Source organism: Parasteatoda tepidariorum, chromosome 6, assembly GCF_982258835.1.
Source record: "Parasteatoda tepidariorum strain Cologne lab strain chromosome 6, Ptep-v5.0, whole genome shotgun sequence".
NCBI classification, from domain to species: Eukaryota; Metazoa; Arthropoda; class Arachnida; order Araneae; family Theridiidae; genus Parasteatoda; species Parasteatoda tepidariorum.
The window spans coordinates 1,783,447-1,803,817 of record NC_141760.1 but is presented as its reverse complement, the minus strand read 5'-3'; the positions used below and the strand labels follow the sequence as shown (position 1 = coordinate 1,803,817).

Here is a 20,371-nt window from a genome sequence, read left to right as displayed (position 1 = left end):
TTTATTATTTCTGCTGATACTATATACGGTAAAATTTTAAGCCAAGAATCTAAATATTCTTCAAATGTCCAATACAAACATAATTCTACATAATTTATGAAAAATATTAAATATATAACATGTTAAATATTTTTTTGGGTTGGTCATTTTAGCCTCAACAAATGCAAATCCAGGATCAACTTAAGATGCAGTTTTCAGTATAGAAAATATTTGTTTGGCAAAGTTACCCCGATTGTCTAGGTAACTTTGCCCACCTGGTTCTCGGATCGTTTCTAAGAGAGAAATCATTGAGCATACATTTATTTAAATACTTTAAATCAACACTATAGGTAAGAATGCTCATTCAAGCTAAATTATCATTTTCCTTTCTTCAACTGATTTTTCACAAGAAATTTAAAATTAAACTAACCCCGATTCGTGGCATCAAAAATGATTTTCGTAATGATTATAAGAAGGAATTTCTGGATTCTTGTTCTCGTCTGAAAGTGTGTAAAAATGATCGAAAGGAATTTTATTCCATCAAATTTTAAACATGTTTCTCTTTTTCTGCGTAATCAGGGACATTTCTATTTCGTTGTTACTTTGAGATTTATACATTGCGTAATGTTACATCAAGGTTACATATAACATCCTTATTTATTAGTTCTCATTGCCTTTAACAGTTAAATGAATCAAATGGATTGTGATGTTTTAGCTCGTTTCTCGTTCACTGAATGTTTCAATGTTGTTCATTTTTACTTTTGTTTAAAGATTGCAAAGTAACTTAGAAGAAGCGAGAGTTGAAAGAATAAAAAACTATAAAATTATTTCTCTTCATGTATTAGTTAACAGTGAATAAGTGGTAAGTACTGTTTTAATCTCTTGAAAAAAGAAAGAGTAGAGTGAAAATAAAGTTTTATTCTAAATAAAATTTTATTCCCTATTTTTAATTGCATAGACATATTTATAAAAAAAAAACTATTTATTTTTTTTTCGTAATTTTTTTGCCGGAAGATTTCTGTATTTGCAATAACCACATTTTAGGGACATTTTACGGACAGTAGCCTGGTTGATGTTTCAGTTCCGTATCTATTTGCATTAATGACAATCGCCAAGGTACCAAAGGAATTTTAGACTTGCAATTTTTTAATTTTTTTTTTTAATGTAGAGGTTTTCTCGAGGATGTTACTACAAACTGTATAATTTAAGACGCATAATTAACTGTATAATTTAGGATAGTTTAGGAAATTAAAGTGGTGTTCTGTTCATGCTTTCGATTTATATTATAGCGAGATAAGCAACAAAATTGGAATACGCACGATGGCGAGTATTTAAACGAGTGAGTTTCTTTATATTTACTTTTAAAATTAATAGAATGCGAATTTAAAAAAAGACAATTTCCATCCGTTCATTTTGACTTAGTTTTTTTTTATTATTATTATTATTGGACACTCAAGCTTAATAGAATGCAAATAAAAGTTTGAAACTATAAACTACCAATTTTGTTTTGTTTATAGGTTAATAGTTAGTGATCTTAAAATTTGATTTATTTTTTATATACATTGTAAATTTAATCAGTTTCTGAGCTCTTTTTTATTCATAAAAATTAAATAATGAAAAAAGCACATAAGCATGTGGGAAGACTTTTAAGTATGAATAGCATTTTTGTTTAATACTACTAAGAAAATATCATTCTTTTTATTTTAATAAAAATATGATCAAGGCATTATATATGGAATATTATTAATTATGAAGTTTTGATACAATTGTAAAACAAATGCCCTGTATTATTACTATTATAGACAAGCAAATTAGAGGAAAAAAATGGTGTCTTTGAAAAATAAAATAAAAACCATAAGAATTTTCTGATAAAGGAAACATTTTGAAACGCACACCATTTAACATGATGTAAAACTATCTCAATTGTTTCTTGTTCACAAATTTATGTACCACAAGTCAAAAGTCTTGTTTTATAGATTTTCTAAATGATATTTATTTAAAGTCAATTTTTATTCAAAAGGCTTCTGAAGATTTTTGAAACTTATAAAATTGGAACCATTTTTTAAGAGTAATTCCGGCTTATGATTTTAACAGAAACTATAATAGTACCTTTATCATGCATGAAAATAAGTTGTTTAACTTTTAATCATCGATAAATGCTTTATGTAATAAAATTGAGCATTTTGTTTGTTTTGAATTGAATTTCATCATTTCCTTGCAATTTTATTTTTCTACAATCAGCATTATACATTCGTTTTCAGCATTGAAACATGAATAAAAAGCATATAGTTTTCTCATTTAATCATTTCCACCAGTATTTTTACATGAATAAAAAGAGTGCATTAATTTAATAGTATTTTATAAAACAGAATTTTGAAAATTAATAAATAAATATACTAAAAACAGGGTTTTGAATTATAAGAATAGAATTTAATTAAAAAAAAAGAGTATTTTAAAAATGCCAGTTTGCAACTACTTTTAAATTTTTGGTATTATTTTGGTAATACGTACAACGTATGCATATACATCTGTTCAATTTATGCATATTCAAGGTATATATATACTATGCACGCATGTACATATGCATGTCCAATGTATGTATGTACATATGCACTATAAATGTATGTATAATGTTTGGATTAAACATGTGCAATTTATGCATTTTCCATGCAAGCATATACATTTGTGCAATATGTTCATCCAATGAATTTATTTACAGATGTACAATATATGTATGTCCAATGTATGTATGTATATACGCGTAATATATTTTTGTACATGTGAACAACATGTACGCTGAAAAATTTATGTGCAAATCAAATGAAATTTCAGTAGATCCAATGAAAATATATTCACATGTCTACAATAAACGCTGTGCTTAGAAAAACAAAACTACTACTTATAACTTTTGTAATTGAACGTTTAATATTTTTTTATTCTAATATTATAGACGATATTCTCGTCTTTTGTTGGGGGGGGAGGGGAGCTAAACGACTTACTTACTCGATTTTTGTAAATTATCAACACATTAAAAAAATAATGTTCATTAAAAAAATGTATTCCGTCGCAAATCGACGATGAAATCCTATATATCCGACTCTTCAAAATGTGATTACTCAAATGCGTGTTTTGTTTTAAGATTTGATTGTTGTAATCAATAATATATAGTATAAAAAATATCGGATTATAAAAACTACATAGAAATCTATAACTGTCAAAGAAATCGGTAGAACCATTGCCTTAAAAAGCAAACGATTAAATGCGTGATTCGAATTTTTCATATCGTCTGAAATATATCGGGAGAATTGGGTATAATATTAAAAAAACACAACTACTTCCACTTCGAAAATTTTAGAAGGAATAACATACAGTGGTGTCCAAAAGTGTGGACATTTTTTGAAAAGTTCGTGTTTTTCAACTTTGTGTGCTTGTAGATGTAGAATATATTAATTTTCACTTAAATACAAACGTTTATATATCAAATTGAAGGTAATTTAATGTAGAATTTAATAATTAATACAGTATTACAATATCTGCATTACAAAAAAAGTTATGCAACTAATAGTAAGATCTATCTTAGATTTGCATTTTTTTAAAGTGATACTTACACAATCAATACTTAGTAGGATAACCCTTATTGTATAAGACAGCTTCACAGCGTCTTTTCATCTAGTGAACGAGTGTTTGGAGTTCATCTTTCGTAATCACATGGTGCCAAGAATCAATTATAACTTAAATAAGTTGTCTTTTATTGGATGGACGTTTTTTTCGTAAAGAATTTTCAATTGGATTGAGATCAGGGCTGTTTCCTGGTCATGGTAATATATCTATGCCTTTATTTTTAAACCATGTTTTGCATACTCTCGTTGTGTGGCATGGAGCTGAGCCCTGCTGAAAAATAAATGGTGCGTTGTTGGGGAAGAGATCCCTGATGGAAGGTATCAATTTTGGTTTCAGGACAGTTTCGATGTATTTTTTGGCCTTCGGGATGCCAAATCAGGCCGGAAAAAATGCACAAGTGCTACTGCCGATAGAAAAATTAAACGGCTATGCCTTCAAGATAGAAAAATTTCATCAGATGCCATTAGATGTGAAATGAATGCAGCGGGAATTGCATTAAGTTCAAGAACAATAAGAAGAAGGTTATCAGGATTTGGACTACAAGCTAGAATTCCAAGGAAAAAACCAAATTTAAATCAAAATCAACGCGGAAAACGAGTTAAGCGGGCAAAAGAACACATTAAATGGTCAGAAAATCAATGGAAGCAAGTAATCTGGAGCGATGAGAGTAAAATATCGCTCTTTGGTAGTGATGGCAGAAAATACGTGAGCCGTAGAATAGGTGAAGCACTTCTTCCTGATTGAATTGAAGCAACTACAAAAAACCCAACAAATGTCATGATTTGGATATGCATGTCTGTAGATGGTGTGGGCCGAATTCAAGTGATTGATGGCATCCTGAATGCCAAAAAATACACCGAAACTGTCCTGAAACCTAAATTGATGCCTTCCATCAGGGAACTCCTCCCCAACGACGCACCATTTATTTTTCAGCAGGATTCAGCTCCGTACCACACAGCAAAAGTATGCAAGGCATGGTTTCAAAATAAAGGCATAGATATATTACCATGGCCAGGAAACAGCTCCGATATCAATCCAATTGAAAATTTGTGGTGAAGTTTGAATATTCTTGTACGAAAAAAACGTCCATCCAATAAAAGACAACTTATTGAAGCTATAATTGATTCTTGGCTCCATGTGATTACGAAAGATGAGCTCCAAACACTCGTTCACTCGATGAAAAGACGCTGCGAAGCTGTCTTAAAAAATAAGGGTTATCCTACTAAGTATTGATTGTGTAAGTATCACTCTAAAAAAATCCAAATCTAAGATAGATCTTACTATTAATTGCATGACTTTTTTTGTAATACAGATATTGTAATACTGTATTTATTATAAAATTCTACATTAAATTACCTTCAATTTGATATGTAAACGTTTGTATTTAAGTGAAAATTAATATATTCTACAAGCACACAGAGTTGAAAAGAATGAAACTTTCGAAAAATGTCCACATTTTTGGCCACCACTGTATACTTTCGTGCAATGCTAAATGAATGGAAGATAGTGGTTGTTGTTTAATATTTTACATGCGCTAATTTAATTTGATTTGAAAACATTGATTTTTTTAAAAATATGGATTCTATAAAATGATGTCCGTTAAGTTTAATTGTAGAGCAACTGAATTAGACAGGCCGACTCATCATCTAGTTTTGCTCCAAAGAGCTAACATAAGCACAATACTAACATAACGTAAACTTGTGAACTTTTTTGCTCCAATATTGCTTGATAGGTCAGCTCTGATAGTATAGGAGCCTTAATATATATATTTCTCTTACACGGCACCAAAAAAAAGCCTCATTACAACTCCCCGAATGGCAACGTTAGAAAATCGACCAATGATTGCTGCTAAAAATGTCACATGGCAAATCTATATGAGGTGGATCAACATATAGCGCTTTTAAAAACGGAAACAATAACCAGAGTGAGCATTATCAGGTTGTTCAATTCAGATTCATGCCCTAAAAACATGATAATATTTAATTTAAACTGGCTCAACATATAGTGCTTTTAAAAACGGAAACAATAACCAGAGTGAGCATTATCAGGTTGTTCAATTCAGATTCATGCCCTAAAAACATGAAGTGAGAATGCTTTGATAATTGAAGTGAGAATGCTTTAAAAGGCCGCTGTTGATTTGATATTTTTCTACTGGGAGCTACCAAAACGTCTAAAAAACGTCTAAGTGTTTGTATTGAATGCATTGAATTTTTTGATTCATGAATGAATTTATTATACACATTTTGTTGAATTTAGGTGAGTAACTGCAATATTTGATAATTTATTTTGCTAATATGTTTCTCATTTAGCTAATGTTTTGATTTTTTCACCATGTACAATCTAAATAGCTAATATACTTTTTTAATAGCCAATAAGAACATTGATAGAATTCTTCTACATAAGTACAATACTATGTCTTTGATGATAAAATACTATGTCTTTGATGATAATATACTATGTCTTTGTGCTAGAACATTGTGTTCATTGGCGAGCGAGAGCAGCAAGCCATGGCTCACGGCGTGAACCACATAGGATTGCGTAGCAATTCTCGGGGGTTGGCGAGCGTTAGCGAGCAGGGGCCGGAGCCTCCTAGTATATATAGATTTCATAAACTCATACATCAAATTATTTGAAAGTCATTTTGAGTATTCATACTTGTCAGTATTTGATTCAAAAATTAATATGCTATTTGTAATAGGGAAATGTGTTACTTAATAGCGTAAAAGTTTAGTATGTGATTTGTTAATTTGAAATAGCAATAAAAATTGAAATTATGTTATTTTAGCAGTTTTTTTGCGATTATAAAACTAAGTTTAACTGTACTCATTTGCATAAAATATTGCAAAACTGCAGTTATTTTTAATTTCTTAAAAAATTCATTCAATTCATTTTTTCTAATTGTTACTTTTCATTTTTCGCTTATTTAAAAATTAAACAGCTTGAACATCGATACTGTTATTTAAACTAGACAGCATTTATAAGCTGTTTAAAAACCCAATTTAATATTTATTTTTGAAAAAATAATTCCTTTCGCACTTGGTTTGGAAGATGCCTATTTCTTCTAGTACGGCTTTCTTCTGGTTTTCCCCACTGTGGAGGAAATTTAGATTCTCTGTCCTGTTTAATAGTCACATTTTATTTTCAATGTCAAATGCCACCAGCATAACATTAGAAAAACTTTACAAAATTTTTTATTTGATGTTTATTAGAAATGTTATCTCTTTCTAATAATAAGTGCAATAAGCTGAAACAAGCATTCCACTCTTATCAATTGTTGAAAGGAGTATTCTCTTTTTCGTTGTTTATTAACTTCTTTTTTATTCTTTTACTTACATATTTTATGAAGTTATCAGAACCACTTATCAGACCAAAAACATCCTCAATGTTTGTTTGACCTAACTCTCAATTAAAAAGAATTCAGATTTAAAACTAAACATTTATCTGAAAGGACTCAAGGTGACAAGACGTTTTGATGACATTCGTTCTGACATTATCTTCAGTCATAAAGTAATATACATTTTCGTAAGGTATGTATTCATAATATTTTAAAATCAATTAACCACGCATCATTAACTTTTGATACATTTCTTTCAATCTTAAGAGAAAAGGATTTTTTCAATATTTTTTTTCTTTGTATAAAGATTTTGAACGTCATAGTTTGAAAGCGTGAGGATGTTTTTATGCAGTCAGTTTTTCCAGCGAAAGTTAGCTTTCTGGTTAATTTTAAGATTCGTAGAGAAGATTACTAGACATGACCACTTTTCCATCAGAATGCTCATATATCTGTATAAATTCCTTCTAAAAAGTTGGGTTGAATTTTGTTTCTCAATTATAAATTTTTAAAATAATAATACCTTGCCTTAAGGAAAAAAAAATTTGGAACTAGATTAATTATTTTGTTGTTCAAGTTTACAAGTTTTAAACTCCAATGAAATGATCGATGAAAAAACCAAACTTAAGAAATTAATTCATAACTAAATGTATTTTTTTAAAATTTCGTAAATACTTTTCTCGTACAAGCAATCGCAGAAAAAATAAATTTTTTTGAAACTGAATGGCTGTTGTAAAGGCTACATTTCGAACTGCAACACCGCTCATCTACTAGAACTCTTGCGGTTCACAGAAGAACATTCTGAGGTGTTTAGAAAATATAACCTTAATAACGATGAGGAAATTTTATCAAGTTCTTCTCGTTTGTTTTAAAAGATTTGATGATGAACAGTGGATCATTTAAAAGAGTGTTTATTACGCATAGAGCGACTCAACAACAAACAGAGTGTATTAACTTTACATATAAATAAAGTAACTTCATTCGCATTTTCTCTCTATGGAAAAAAATAAATAAGTTTATTGCCATGAAATGTAAATTTTTATACGCATTTTTTAGAATTGAAAATTGCCTTGAGTGAGAAATGCATTTTATTCTAACTTTTGGTATTGTCTTTCCGAACTAACTTTAGTTTTTCTCATAGATGGAAATTTTAAAGGAGGCATTATTTTTTGCCAGTAACACCATCTCAAGCATTTCAATAGGAGTTGCATCCGCATCTTTAATCCTGGGGTATATCCTCGCTGCCTCGTTCTATTACATTCTCAGGGACTACGGAGTGCCCCCTGGACCGACAGGAGTGCCTATTCTGGGATGGTGGCCATTTGTAGTGAGTGAGCACTCTCACCTGCAGCAGCTGGAACTGAAGAAGAAATACGGTGACATTTTCAGTTTCAGAATCACGGGTGCACTCTACATAAATCTCGCCAGTCAGAAAATGCTGAGGGAAGCCCACATCACTAAAACGGACTACTTCAAGGAGAGAACACCTGATTTTAATATTGTAGCCAGAGTTCTTGAGGAAGGTGACTATTTATTTTTTATTCTTGCATACCGACATTATGCGAAACACCGACATTGCATACATTGTAGTAAATTGTATTTAAAGTACATAATATGAAAATTATTATATATTTTACTTAGATATTGCATTAAACGACAAATACTGTTTAGGCAAAGTATGAAGTAAGATAACTATTATATATTTTATCAAGGCACAGAACCCATTTACATATGCTCCTTTCACACATTTTTGAAATGAGAGTAATATTTATATCTTGGGCACTGTATACTATCAGAAATGTTCCTTGAGCACAGTATGAAATATTTTATCTCGGCACAATACGAGAATGAAAAAGATGCTCTTTAGACAAAGTATTAGATGGAAAGAACTATTATATACTTTATCTTTGCATTCTATACGTTGATAAATGCACTTTAGGCAAAGTGGGATAATATGGTTGGCAGTTATAAATCATGTAAAAAGAAACAGTCATTATTTAACATAGCTTTCTTTTATAAATAGACTATTACCGAGCTGATGAGTAAAATGATGGGAATTCCGTGCCATCCTTGATGGTTAATCTTATTTCTGATATTATATGATAATTAATAAAAACTTACGGCTTTCTTTTTAAAGAAACCAAATTAAAATATGAACCTACTTGTTTCACTAAAAATTTGCATATTTCATACTTAAGCGTTTGTCATTTGGTATCGACTACAATGCTTGAAAAATGTGTTAAAACGTTTAATTATCTTATACTTTGTCCTGTTTCCTTTATATATTCGATATTGTATACAATATCGGTGTATAAATTGTTGCCAGTAATATATTCATTGATATAAATGGAGTCGATCACCCTAAAACTTTCCAAAAATCTACTTGTTCTTTCTTTTACAGAAAATTTACAGCGTTTCCAGTAATATCCTATAAAGGTTTTTCAAAGCTAGAACTTTTTGAGAAGCTACAGAAATCAATTTATATTTGCATAAGCGCTTGAATCGAAAGTATTTCCCACAAAATCTAATTTTTAAACCTCCTTCCCTCCATATATTAGTCTCGACTTTTTATATTACTTTTATGTTGTTGTTGCATTTTCATATCTCTGTCCTTCCAAATTTTGAGAGTCTGATAATTGATTTTTTTTCACTCCATAGAATTTTCGAGGTTCATGCAATATTGAAAAGTTGAGACATCATTCTTTTATCCTTTAGAACAGTGGTTCCCAAACTTTTTTGACCCATGGACCCCTTTTTATTGTCAAAACTTTCCCACGGACCCCCAAGTGAAGAACTGCATATATGAACGGTATAAAAATTTAAAAAAAAAAACATTTTGTTGAAGAACTATTTATTAAAATTATATCTTACGTTTAAAATAAAATAAAAAAAATTAATGACTTGGATGAACATGATGAGATTTTAAGAGTATTAATGTATGTCCGGCTCAATGTTCGTGAGCACTAATTTCTAATCATTTATTTTTTTTATTTTTTTTTTTTTTTTTGAGATTGGGCTCATTACAGCACTGAAACTGAGAGAGCAATATCCTATTCCCAAGTTTTGTTTATACAGAAAACGCTTTGCAACAAACGCAGTTTTACGATTTTAGTTTTGATTAAATTTAATTGCTCATCTTGTAGTTTCAAATTAGTTTCGTTAAGTTTGGCAAATGTACTGAAAATACATTCGCTGCAGCTTGTTTTAAGTTAGCCAGAAAACCTCGGTACCTTCCCACCATCGCCGGAGCACCGTCAGTAGCTTCAGAAATGATATTAGTCAAGGGTATAGCTTTTAATTCTGTCAATAGCGTTTCACTTTTCGCAATGCTTTCCAAACATTTAGCAAATAACAATTCTTGGTAAAATTTTTATTCTCTTACAAATCTTTCATGAGCTAAAAGTAAAAGCTGCGCTTTCTGGATAAGTGTACTCGTCAAGCTGTACATAATATTCAGATATTTTTAAGTACTCACAAGAAGAATTTTCTACGCACTGAGATATTTTGTCAATCCTTCTTTGTACATTATTATTACTCCGTGGAATTCTTTTTACAATGTTAAAAGCTGGTTTGTGCGACCCGGTGAGTATTATCGCACTTACAGCTAGTAAAATAAGTTCTTCAATAATGTGAAGGTTTCCGGACTTGCAATCATGTAATATATAGAAGCATGCGAAACTATGAGAAATATGCAGTCCATCGTCCCCTCGCTTAGATGTTGTCCCTATAAGTTGTTGCAGTGACTGTGTTTTCAGATATTTTACTTTGACTGTTTGAAAAATAGTTAAATCTTTATCTTTTTTGTCATAATGGATTTTTATCAATTGTTTATTAAGCTTGGTATGTTTCATTGAATCACTTGTTACAGTTTTATCTCATAAAAGACACAAAGGTAAAGTACAATTTCCTGGTGAAGAAATAAAGACATACTTCAAATACTCAACACTGTATTTTCGGCGTTTTTTCTTCGACTCATTCTTACTGTTATCTCTTAAAAAGGGAACAAAAGATAAAAGAAAATTTGTATATCAACTGTTTAATTTGTAACAAACCACTGTTAATAATTATAAGCACCCACCTTTATTTATAGTTTACTTAGGAGGTACAAATCGCTATTTTATTTATCTTAATTTCCATAATAATAAAAACCAATCACAATTTTATTATTTTATATTAAACCTCACGCAGACCCCCCTGACGTTGTTCAGGGACCCCTAAATCAGTTTTTATATTTCATGGACCCCCTGAATGGTACTACGGACCCCTGGGAGTCCATATGGACCACTTTGTGAAAAACTGCTTTAGAATCTAAAGTACAGATTCATACTCTTTAAACTAGTTTTTAAAAATTTCAAGTTGTTGACTAAAAAAGAACGATTTTAACTGAGGAGAAGTTCCTACGTGCTGTAGAATCTAAGTTTGTCGACGGTTAATGATAAATGGCGATTTCTTTAGCTTTGTAACTTTTTTTTACCGGTCAGTGTAAAAAGATCCACTTTTTAATTTTACACATTTTAAATTCTGTAGTTTTACTCTATAAAAAGTCAAGAAACAGAGAAATGCTGACGACTTATTTACATAGTCGTGTATTGAAACACCATGCATAGCTTTTGGATCGATGAACACCAAAAATCTTCATGTACGCTGCCTGAAGTAAAGTAGCAGCCACCATAACTTATACAGTCACCATATTTTGTACAGCCACCACTACTAAAATATATAATTACAGATATGATACTTATAAGATATGATACTTATAAGAGTCAGTTAAGTTATTTTTACAATACAAGTTCAAAGATATTAATCTAGAATGCATAGATACAATATTTTTCAAAATAAAATTATTTTTAAAATCGAACATACACTAAGCGCAAAGAGAAAATTAAAGTGAATTCAAAATAGGATTAACGAAATTGTCGCGGATAGAACTTAATTGTTTTAAAATTATTTATTTACACTGTCAAATACATGTAGATCTTATAAGAAAATAAATATATCTTCATTAAACCTACATGCATTTCATAACATCTTACTTGTTTTTCCTCGGTATGTACAACATCGAAATCAAACTTTCACCTTCTTTGCTCAATTGTAAACAAGAATCATCGATGGTCTAACTTCAAATTTGTCGAGAATAATTCAAGAAAAACATCGGATTTTGGCGTAGACTTTATACATTGAAGTTTACATTTAGCTACACCCTTTGAAGTGTGTATGTATTGATCATTATAGTAATAGATATCATTTATTTATTGTCTACTATTTTTTATTCACGTAGGAGTGTTGTTTTCTAGAGGAGAAAAATGGCAGACTGTGCGGAGATATTTTCTGACGCAATTCAGAGACAGAGGCATGACTCTCTTTAAAGAAAACACAGCAGACGCCGCCGATGAAACTGTCTGCAGCCTCGTGGAAGACCTCAGGAAGTCTTCGAAAGAGCCCATTGACATACTGAGACTTTTAGTGAATAAAAGTAATCGCATGATCCGTAGCACTTTTTTGGGAATCAACACACCCGTGACCGAGGAAGAAGTAAACATCATTCAGGAAGAATACAGACAAGTGAACCAAATTCTTCACTCGAAGAATTTGCTCTTGCATGGAACTTTCGCGAAGTAAGTCTGTACAACTTCTCTTTCTCCTGAGTATACAGCTACTTATGAATTAAGAGTTGAAACATATAAGATTCAATGCAATTTATGTATAATACGCAAACATCCTAAATAAAATTGCTCAAAGTTTCACGTACTAATTGCCAGTCTTAAAGGTTCAAAAGTCTAACCTTAAATATGCAAATCACACAGTGCAGTTGATATCACAAGTTACGAAACCAGACACAGTAATGCATTTTCACTGAACAGAAATACTTTTTTTTTTTGTAAATGACTTTAAATTAGAAGCCGTTAACCAGTAGCTTGTGAAGGACTTTTAATCGTGAATGCCAATTCTATTGAGCAAAATTACTTTCTGTAAGTGACTCTAAACTAGAGACCGTTAACCAGCAGCTTGTGACAGAATTTTAATTGTGAATACCAATTCCATCGAGCTAAAGTGAGAATGTTTCACAAATTTAAATGCATTTTGGCTACTCTGATATGAAGACATGTCTAATTTTTTTAATCATGACTTTATTTTGCACTTGCATTTTTAAGGAAAGAATTGAATGATAATTCTGATTTATCAATTATTTAGGAAATGTAAGAGAAATATCACATGTAAATAGTATTCTATTTTTCCTAATTTAGTTTTTTAAGTATTTCGCTTTAAAAAATTAGTTTCTATCATCAAATATTTTTTTATGTTAAAAAAAAACATACATATTTCTTTAAATTACAAAATTTTACCTAAAATTCAAGATTGTGAAAGAAGAAGGCTCTTAACGGTGTTTCATTTCTACGAATTCGTTTTCAGGTACTTTATCGCACCGTACCTGCATTTCTACAAAGAGGCGATGAAACTCCACAGCAAGGTGAAGAGTAGATTTCAAAAAATGATTGATGACCACCGACGGACATACGATGAAGATAACATTCGGGACATCATCGACGCATACATCCACGAGAAAAATTTGAGAAAATCTAAAGGAGACAAAACGTATCAATACTTCACAGGTAACGATTTTAGAACTCCGATAACATTGTTTTTGAAAGGAAAATGCATATCTCCCGTGTAAAAATATATAATTAACATCTGTGGTGTATACAATTTGGTCAAAATTGTCGGGACAAAAGCAAAAAAAGTGAACCTGCATCACATTGTGGGAGTGTTTTTCATGGTTTGACTTCGGTCCCACTTCTGTGATCGGAAATATGAAGTCTGAGATGAATGTAGACATTCTGAACAAAGCTGCTTTTCTAACTCTTCAGCAAAATTTTGGGATAGACCACCGTTTCTCTTCCAGTAAAGTAACTGCTCCAATCGAAAATCGAGACTTACGTAGCTAGGATTTAAAGAAATAGATTTGCTCTCTAAATGTTCCCACTGCAAGTCCCACGTAGTCATTCAAATGAACCATATTCACTACCGGTCACTCATTTCAGCTGGAAGTAAATTTCTGTATCCACCATTCAAAAACCTGCTTCCCTAGACATGAGCAGGCTGTGATAGATGCAAAAAAGGGTCCACCCTCGGACTTTCAGTAGTCTGTACCAGTGGGAGTACGGATACTTCTGTCTAGACAGTGTAGAACTTGGAGCTGAACGGAATACAGCACATTCAAGCATTTATGCTTTTTATTATTTCGTTTATTTGCAGATTTATGTAGACTTCTATGATTAATACAAACAAGCATGCGTATCTTTAGATTTCACTTTGCTATAAGTATTTAAATTATATATATATATATATATATATATATATATATATATATATATATATATATATATATATATATATATATATATATATATATATATATATATATATATATATATATATATATATATATAGTAGCCAATGAAATAATCATATTTTTTATGTTATTACGGAGGTGTACCAATTCTTTTTAAATGTTTGTGACAACAGAGCTAACAAACAAAAATTCTCTGTTATTATTTGTTTCTCAAATGTGTGCTTCGATTCTTTTAGTATTTGCATTGAATACAATTTTTATTTAATAATTAAAATGATCTGTTGATTTCTAGACGAAACTTTGGTGAGCAATCTCTTACAGTTCGTTGGAGATGGAGTTGTGAATGTTGCAACTTTTGTGACATTCATGCTCATGGCACTGTTGGACCACCCCGAGGAGCAGGAGAAGATCTACAAGGAACTGGTGGAGGTGTGTGGAGAGGACAGGAATCCAACCATGGCTGATAAAAGCAAACTCAGATACTTCAACGCATTCCTTCTCGAGGCTCAGCGATTGGCTAATTTCGTTCCTCTTTTTCCAAGTCTTGAATGCACGAGTAAGCTCAAATACGTCATTAAAACCAAGATAATTCTTTTTTCGTACACTGACCACTCGAATACCAGGATCGTATTATCGTACTTATTTCTTATCGTAATTAACTATGAGATATAATTTTTCCGAATGAAGTAAGGTTTAGGTAGGTAGGTACTTTATTTACTTCTCACTAGAGCTGCACAATGAACTATTGGCGACGGATTGGGAAGCCTCCCCAAGGATGATCCGAAGACATGCCATCGCAATTTTGATCCTCTGCAGAGGGGGTGGCTATTCTGCTTTGGCAGCCCGACAACCTTCGAAGTGGAGCACTTTACGGCCGAAAACTTCAACGAGGTCTGCGCAACCTCGACCATATGCAGGTTAATCAAAGTGGTCACCCACCCGCTTGCTGACCGCATCCAGTGATGTTTGACTTCAATGTTTACTGGGAACCGTTTCTTCGCGATCAGTATATTATAAAGTAAAAGTATTTTATTTTTGTTTTAAAGAAAAAACATTCACTAATCAAAAATACTTTGCAATGTAGAAACAAGAGATATTACTTATTTGATTTGCATTATAGAAAGCGTAAAAAATAATTTTAAACTCTTTCGATAGATTGCTTTTTATTATTAAAGTAATGATACAATTACTACAGCAATATTTCAATGTAGGACGGAAAAAGTAAAATATTGAATTCTTTAGATTTGTTCATTTGTGAGTTTTTAGTTTTACTGATTTATAAAACTGAGTTTACCATAAGCTTTGAAAATTAAATTATTAAAGATCGGATGTCAAACGGATCAAAGTAATATAATTGATTTTCTAAAAGAATATGAAAGATAATCTTCAAAAAATAAAAACTCAAATGTTTCAAAAACGCAACAGAGATTATTAATAAATGAAATGAAGAGCAGAGGTTCAAGTTTTGAGCCCAGAGCTACGCCGGAACTATAGGTAAACTTTATAGAAATAGCATTCCTAAAATACACATATAAAGATCTATTACATAAATAAGAAAATAACCATTCAACCATACTTTCACTAAAACCAAGCGCTACTACCTTATTTAGCGAAATACCAAAATCAAACGAGTAAAAAGCTTTAGCAAGGTTTGTACATTAAGCTGGGATCTATTTTTATCCCCTTAACGATTGGTTAATTTTCACGAAAACGGTCATAAAAGTGCCAATTTTTTTCTTCCTTCACAAGTAAACGTATTTTATTAGCGCTGACATCTAGTTTAAAATAAACTAATTATCTGAAATTGCCTTAAAAATTTCCTGGTACTGCCATCAGGTGTGTGAAATGAGAAATAAAATGTTTTCCGGGCAAAAGAAATGAATTAGTTTTACTCCTATTGGCGCGTTACTACTGAACACTCCGGCCTGGAAATATCACGGGAGCGAGAAATAGAGGGCGAAACCTCATCCCGTCATTTTCACGGGAGGGAGACCTCATCCCGTCATTTTCATGGGAGCGAGACTTCATCCCGTCATTTTCACGGGAGCGAGAAGGAAGGGGTTGAAAACAAATATAATTTTACTATTTATACAAAGCAAATTTGCAACCGTGGATCAGCAAACAGGACTCTCACAGGTCAGGGAGAACAGGGAAAACCTGGAATTGTCAGGGAATTTTATTTTATCTCTAAAAATCAGTTAGTAGTCAATTAGGGAAAGTGGCAATTAAAAAAAAATTAATAAATAAAAAAAAGAACTAGAAAATTACTATATCATACCTGAAAAAAAAAACAGTCTTTGAATTGTAAGTAACAGTAATAAGTTATTGATATATGAGTTAAATATATATAATTCTACCATCCACATTATAACTATTTTATAAAATTTCGCTTTTTAGTGAAACTTTTCCACTCCTATTCTAATGTGTGTTTTTGCTCTCAAAATCTAATATTTAGCATTACAAATAAAAAAATCTGATGAGAAAGATAAAATGTGGTATGGATTTTTTTGAAGTATTTCATATAATTTTAATGGCTATAGACCTAAGTGGTTACATTATAACCACATTGTTTATAATATAACCACTGTCATATTATACACTATAACCACGTTGATTTTTCAAAGAGTATATAATTATCGTCACTAATATACATAATAATGCAATGTCAAAGATATTTTAATGTATAAAAATATTCCAGAAAGCAGTGTAAAAAGCATATACTTCCCAACCATATAAAATTAAATTCCACGTTATTATCTTCCATTTCATTAAGAGAAACTGCATATTATCTTTTCGAGCAGAAGAAACGACTGTCGGGGGTTACAGGATACCTAAAGGAGCCATAACTGTCACAAACGTCTATGCCATGCATAACGATCCCAATGTCTACGAGGATCCAGATAAATTTAATCCTTCCAGATTCCTTGGAGTAGACGGAAAACCAAGAGAAGAATTACCCATAACATTCGGTGTAGGTTAGTTATTTCAAGTTTTCTATTTATTTATTTATTATTTATTTATTTTTACTCTTTTGAAATTTCCTCATTTATTCGGTTTTGCGGAGCTCAACCTTCATCATTTAACATATTAGTTTATAAAAGGGGTTAAAACTCCTTTTATAAACGAGTAATACTTACCATGGTATAAATGGGGTTGCTTTGTGATTTTACTGATCTTACGCACCACAATCTCATTGGACTTTGTCCAGACATATGCTCAGAAGTCATTGGGATATCCTATGTTAATTGCTCCATTCACAAATTACTATAATCTAAGCAAAAGCATCTCACTCTTATCCTCATATCAATTTCTCATTTGATTTTGACCAGATATGGGTACAGAAGTTTCTTGGATATCTTTTGTTCAATTCTTTTTGCAATGGCTTTAGTATGGACACTGTAATGAATTTTTTCGTCAAATTCCATACAAACACGGAAAAAACTGTAATCAATGGAAAAGTTTTTGAAGAGCAGCAATGTAAAAAAAAATGGTAGTTTTTCCTAGCTAGACGCAGTCCATGGATGGTTTACCATGCAAAGCTTATCGCAGATGGCGCTAGTAGTCGCAAATTCGTCGTAAAACCTCCGGGTTACTACTTGCGACTGAAGTTTACGTTTAAGCTTGAAAAAACGCACCATCCAATATTATTATGCTTTTAGGGCTTTCAACATAAGATGTTCTTTTAATCTTACTTGAAACGAAACAAACAACAAATGATTTCGAACCACTCTGCAAGCGTGATATGATACTACCCAAAAAAAAGCAATTGGTGCTATATTACACAAATGTAGCCAAATGAGTTCTAACACTCAGAACATAACTAACCTTTCACTTTATTTATGCTGTGATATTAATTTTGCTGTATTTGTTTCAAGCTCTCGACCTGTTAGAATTTATAAATTACTGAAAACTCTTTTGAATGGTAAAATGACGTTTAAATTTAAACACAAATAAAAATAATGAAACTTCCTAGAATATGAAACCTGTTCACACATCGCCTCGCACGCATACCATAAGCGGGGGGATACACCGGAAGTTTTCTAAATTTCTTCCGGTTTCAGGAAGCCATTGTTTACATTCAGTCAACCATCCATAAATGATATAACATTTTTCCAATTTTTGTTATTTCCTCCTCTTCTTCATTACAAAAAAATGTCACAACCTCTACTCCCCCTTGTCACATGCTACACTCGATTAAATAAACATATTCTTGCAGCTGAGAATCACAGCAAAGCATTATTGATCATGTTCCGAATTTTATTTTTTTGAACTTCTACTATGTGTTTTAATGTTTGGTGGGAACACAACAAAAATAATGACTGTATGTGAGCTTTTTTGACTGAAAAAAAACTGAAATAAATAATATAAAAGTATGCTGATTTTAAATACATTTATTATAACCTAAATGTATATTGTAAAGCCTTTGTTACCATTTCCCTCCCTAACGACACAAATTGTTACTCCTCTCAACCCTCCTCGCGCTTTGACATCATTTGTGGATAGCTACTTAGTAGCGCCATTTGTTGACGACCTTTATACATAAATACGCAACTTAGAAAAAATAAGTTTATTCAAACCTAAGCTCCAGCAAACTGTACTTTTCTCCATTTTTCTTATATTGTTTTTCTGATCGACTGAGATTTTGTGTGTATAAAATTAATATACTTGTTTCCATTCCAGGTAAAAGAGTGTGCCTCGGTGAAGGCTTTGTTCTGATGCAAACGTTCGTGTATTTGGCAGCCATAATCAAAAACTTCAAAATATCGTATCAAGAGCCAAAGACATATTTTGAAGTAGTGACGTCTCGAAAGCTCAAAATATGCGTCACGCCCAGGAAGTAATAACGAAGCTGCAACACAGAATGGAGCATTTGCTCTGAGTTTTTACATCTTTATCAAGATGAATCTGCTTCTAGAATCTTTATATCTGATGAAGAACTCAATTATAAATAAAAATTTTTGGTTTGTACATCACATACTCGTTGAATAATCTTAGAAAATAGTCGCTGAAATTTTTCCGTTCAATGCGCTGATTGAAAACTCCCCCGTATTTTTGCACTGCCTGAATTTTTAGGCTTATTGGAATGAGCCCACATAACTTTAGGCTAATTATAAATATATCATTCATTTCTCATTAGTTTTTAGTTCAGTTTCTGAGCAGTTTCTAGTAAGCCCAGAATGACCTTATTGTTTATGGCCTTATTCTAAGTTTATTGGATGTGATATAACACCCCAAACACACGAGGCCTAATATTGGGCGCGTAATGTCAAAAAAGCAGCACAAAAAGATTTTTTTTTTACATTAAGTTTTTCTAGTTCTACTTGAAGCAAGCAGAGTCAAACGAAAAGACAACTCCGATTCAGAAAGGAATTCAGACGAGTGATGATTGGCTTTTGCATCAATGGTTATTTTTCGCCTATCCTCACAAGGAATAATTCTTAACTTTAGGAATGGGTAAATTAGAGTAGGCTTTTTCAAGCTTGTGACGTCAAAAGACGGCTCTCATGAGCCAGCTTTATGTCCTCGTGTGAATGGTGTGTAAGAAAATTCAGTCTGTTCTTCATCTAATTAGAATTTCATAAATTCATTTTCTTATCCGCCTAAAAGCACATAAATTGATTGTTGCAAGCTTGAAAATATCCAGAAAGTTGTAAAGAAATATTGAAAAAAATTCCATTTCACGTAGTGCATTACCAAATGCTGATGTGATTTGCAAAGAGCCGAATGTGCGCATCCTTTTAGTACAAACTACTTATCGAAGAATTTTGATAAGTATATAGCGTCATGTAAAATACATTATGCTCATCAATATAGTAAAATGTGACATCCATTTTTTTATAAACAAGGTACAAATATTTAAGTTGTAACGTTTATTTTCGTATCAATAACTCTCCCATAAATAGATTGCACCACCTCATTCTCCTACTGAAGTGCGAAGCAACCTTAATTATCAGTATTTACAGTTCACAATGCACTCTTGCCTTGGCTACCACTAGCCACAGATATCACCCCATGTGATTTTCCCCTGGGAGAGTTCATAAAAAATCGAGTATATGTGCTTCTAGGTCCAGCGATCATAACTTATTTGA

The 20,371-nt window shown here is 31.6% G+C and overlaps 1 protein-coding gene across 2 annotated transcripts; it reads left to right on the top strand.

The window, feature by feature from the left end:
- Window positions 1–660: 660 nt before the first annotated feature.
- LOC147807443 (cytochrome P450 2J2-like) lies at window positions 661–19,255 on the top strand. 2 transcript variants are annotated; one of them, XM_087165293.1, is made up of 7 exons: window positions 661–841; window positions 8,073–8,454; window positions 12,210–12,546; window positions 13,343–13,542; window positions 14,575–14,838; window positions 17,084–17,257; window positions 18,963–19,255. In XM_087165293.1, the coding sequence occupies exons 2-7, from the start codon at window positions 8,073–8,075 to the stop codon at window positions 19,121–19,123; spliced, it is 1,518 nt and encodes a 505-aa protein (XP_087021419.1). In that variant the 5' UTR covers window positions 661–841; the 3' UTR covers window positions 19,124–19,255. The 2 variants fall into 2 exon arrangements, with proteins under 2 accessions (XP_087021419.1, XP_087021418.1); XM_087165292.1 differs by lacking the exon at window positions 661–841 and adding an exon at window positions 6,923–7,127.
- Window positions 19,256–20,371: the final 1,116 nt, after the last annotated feature.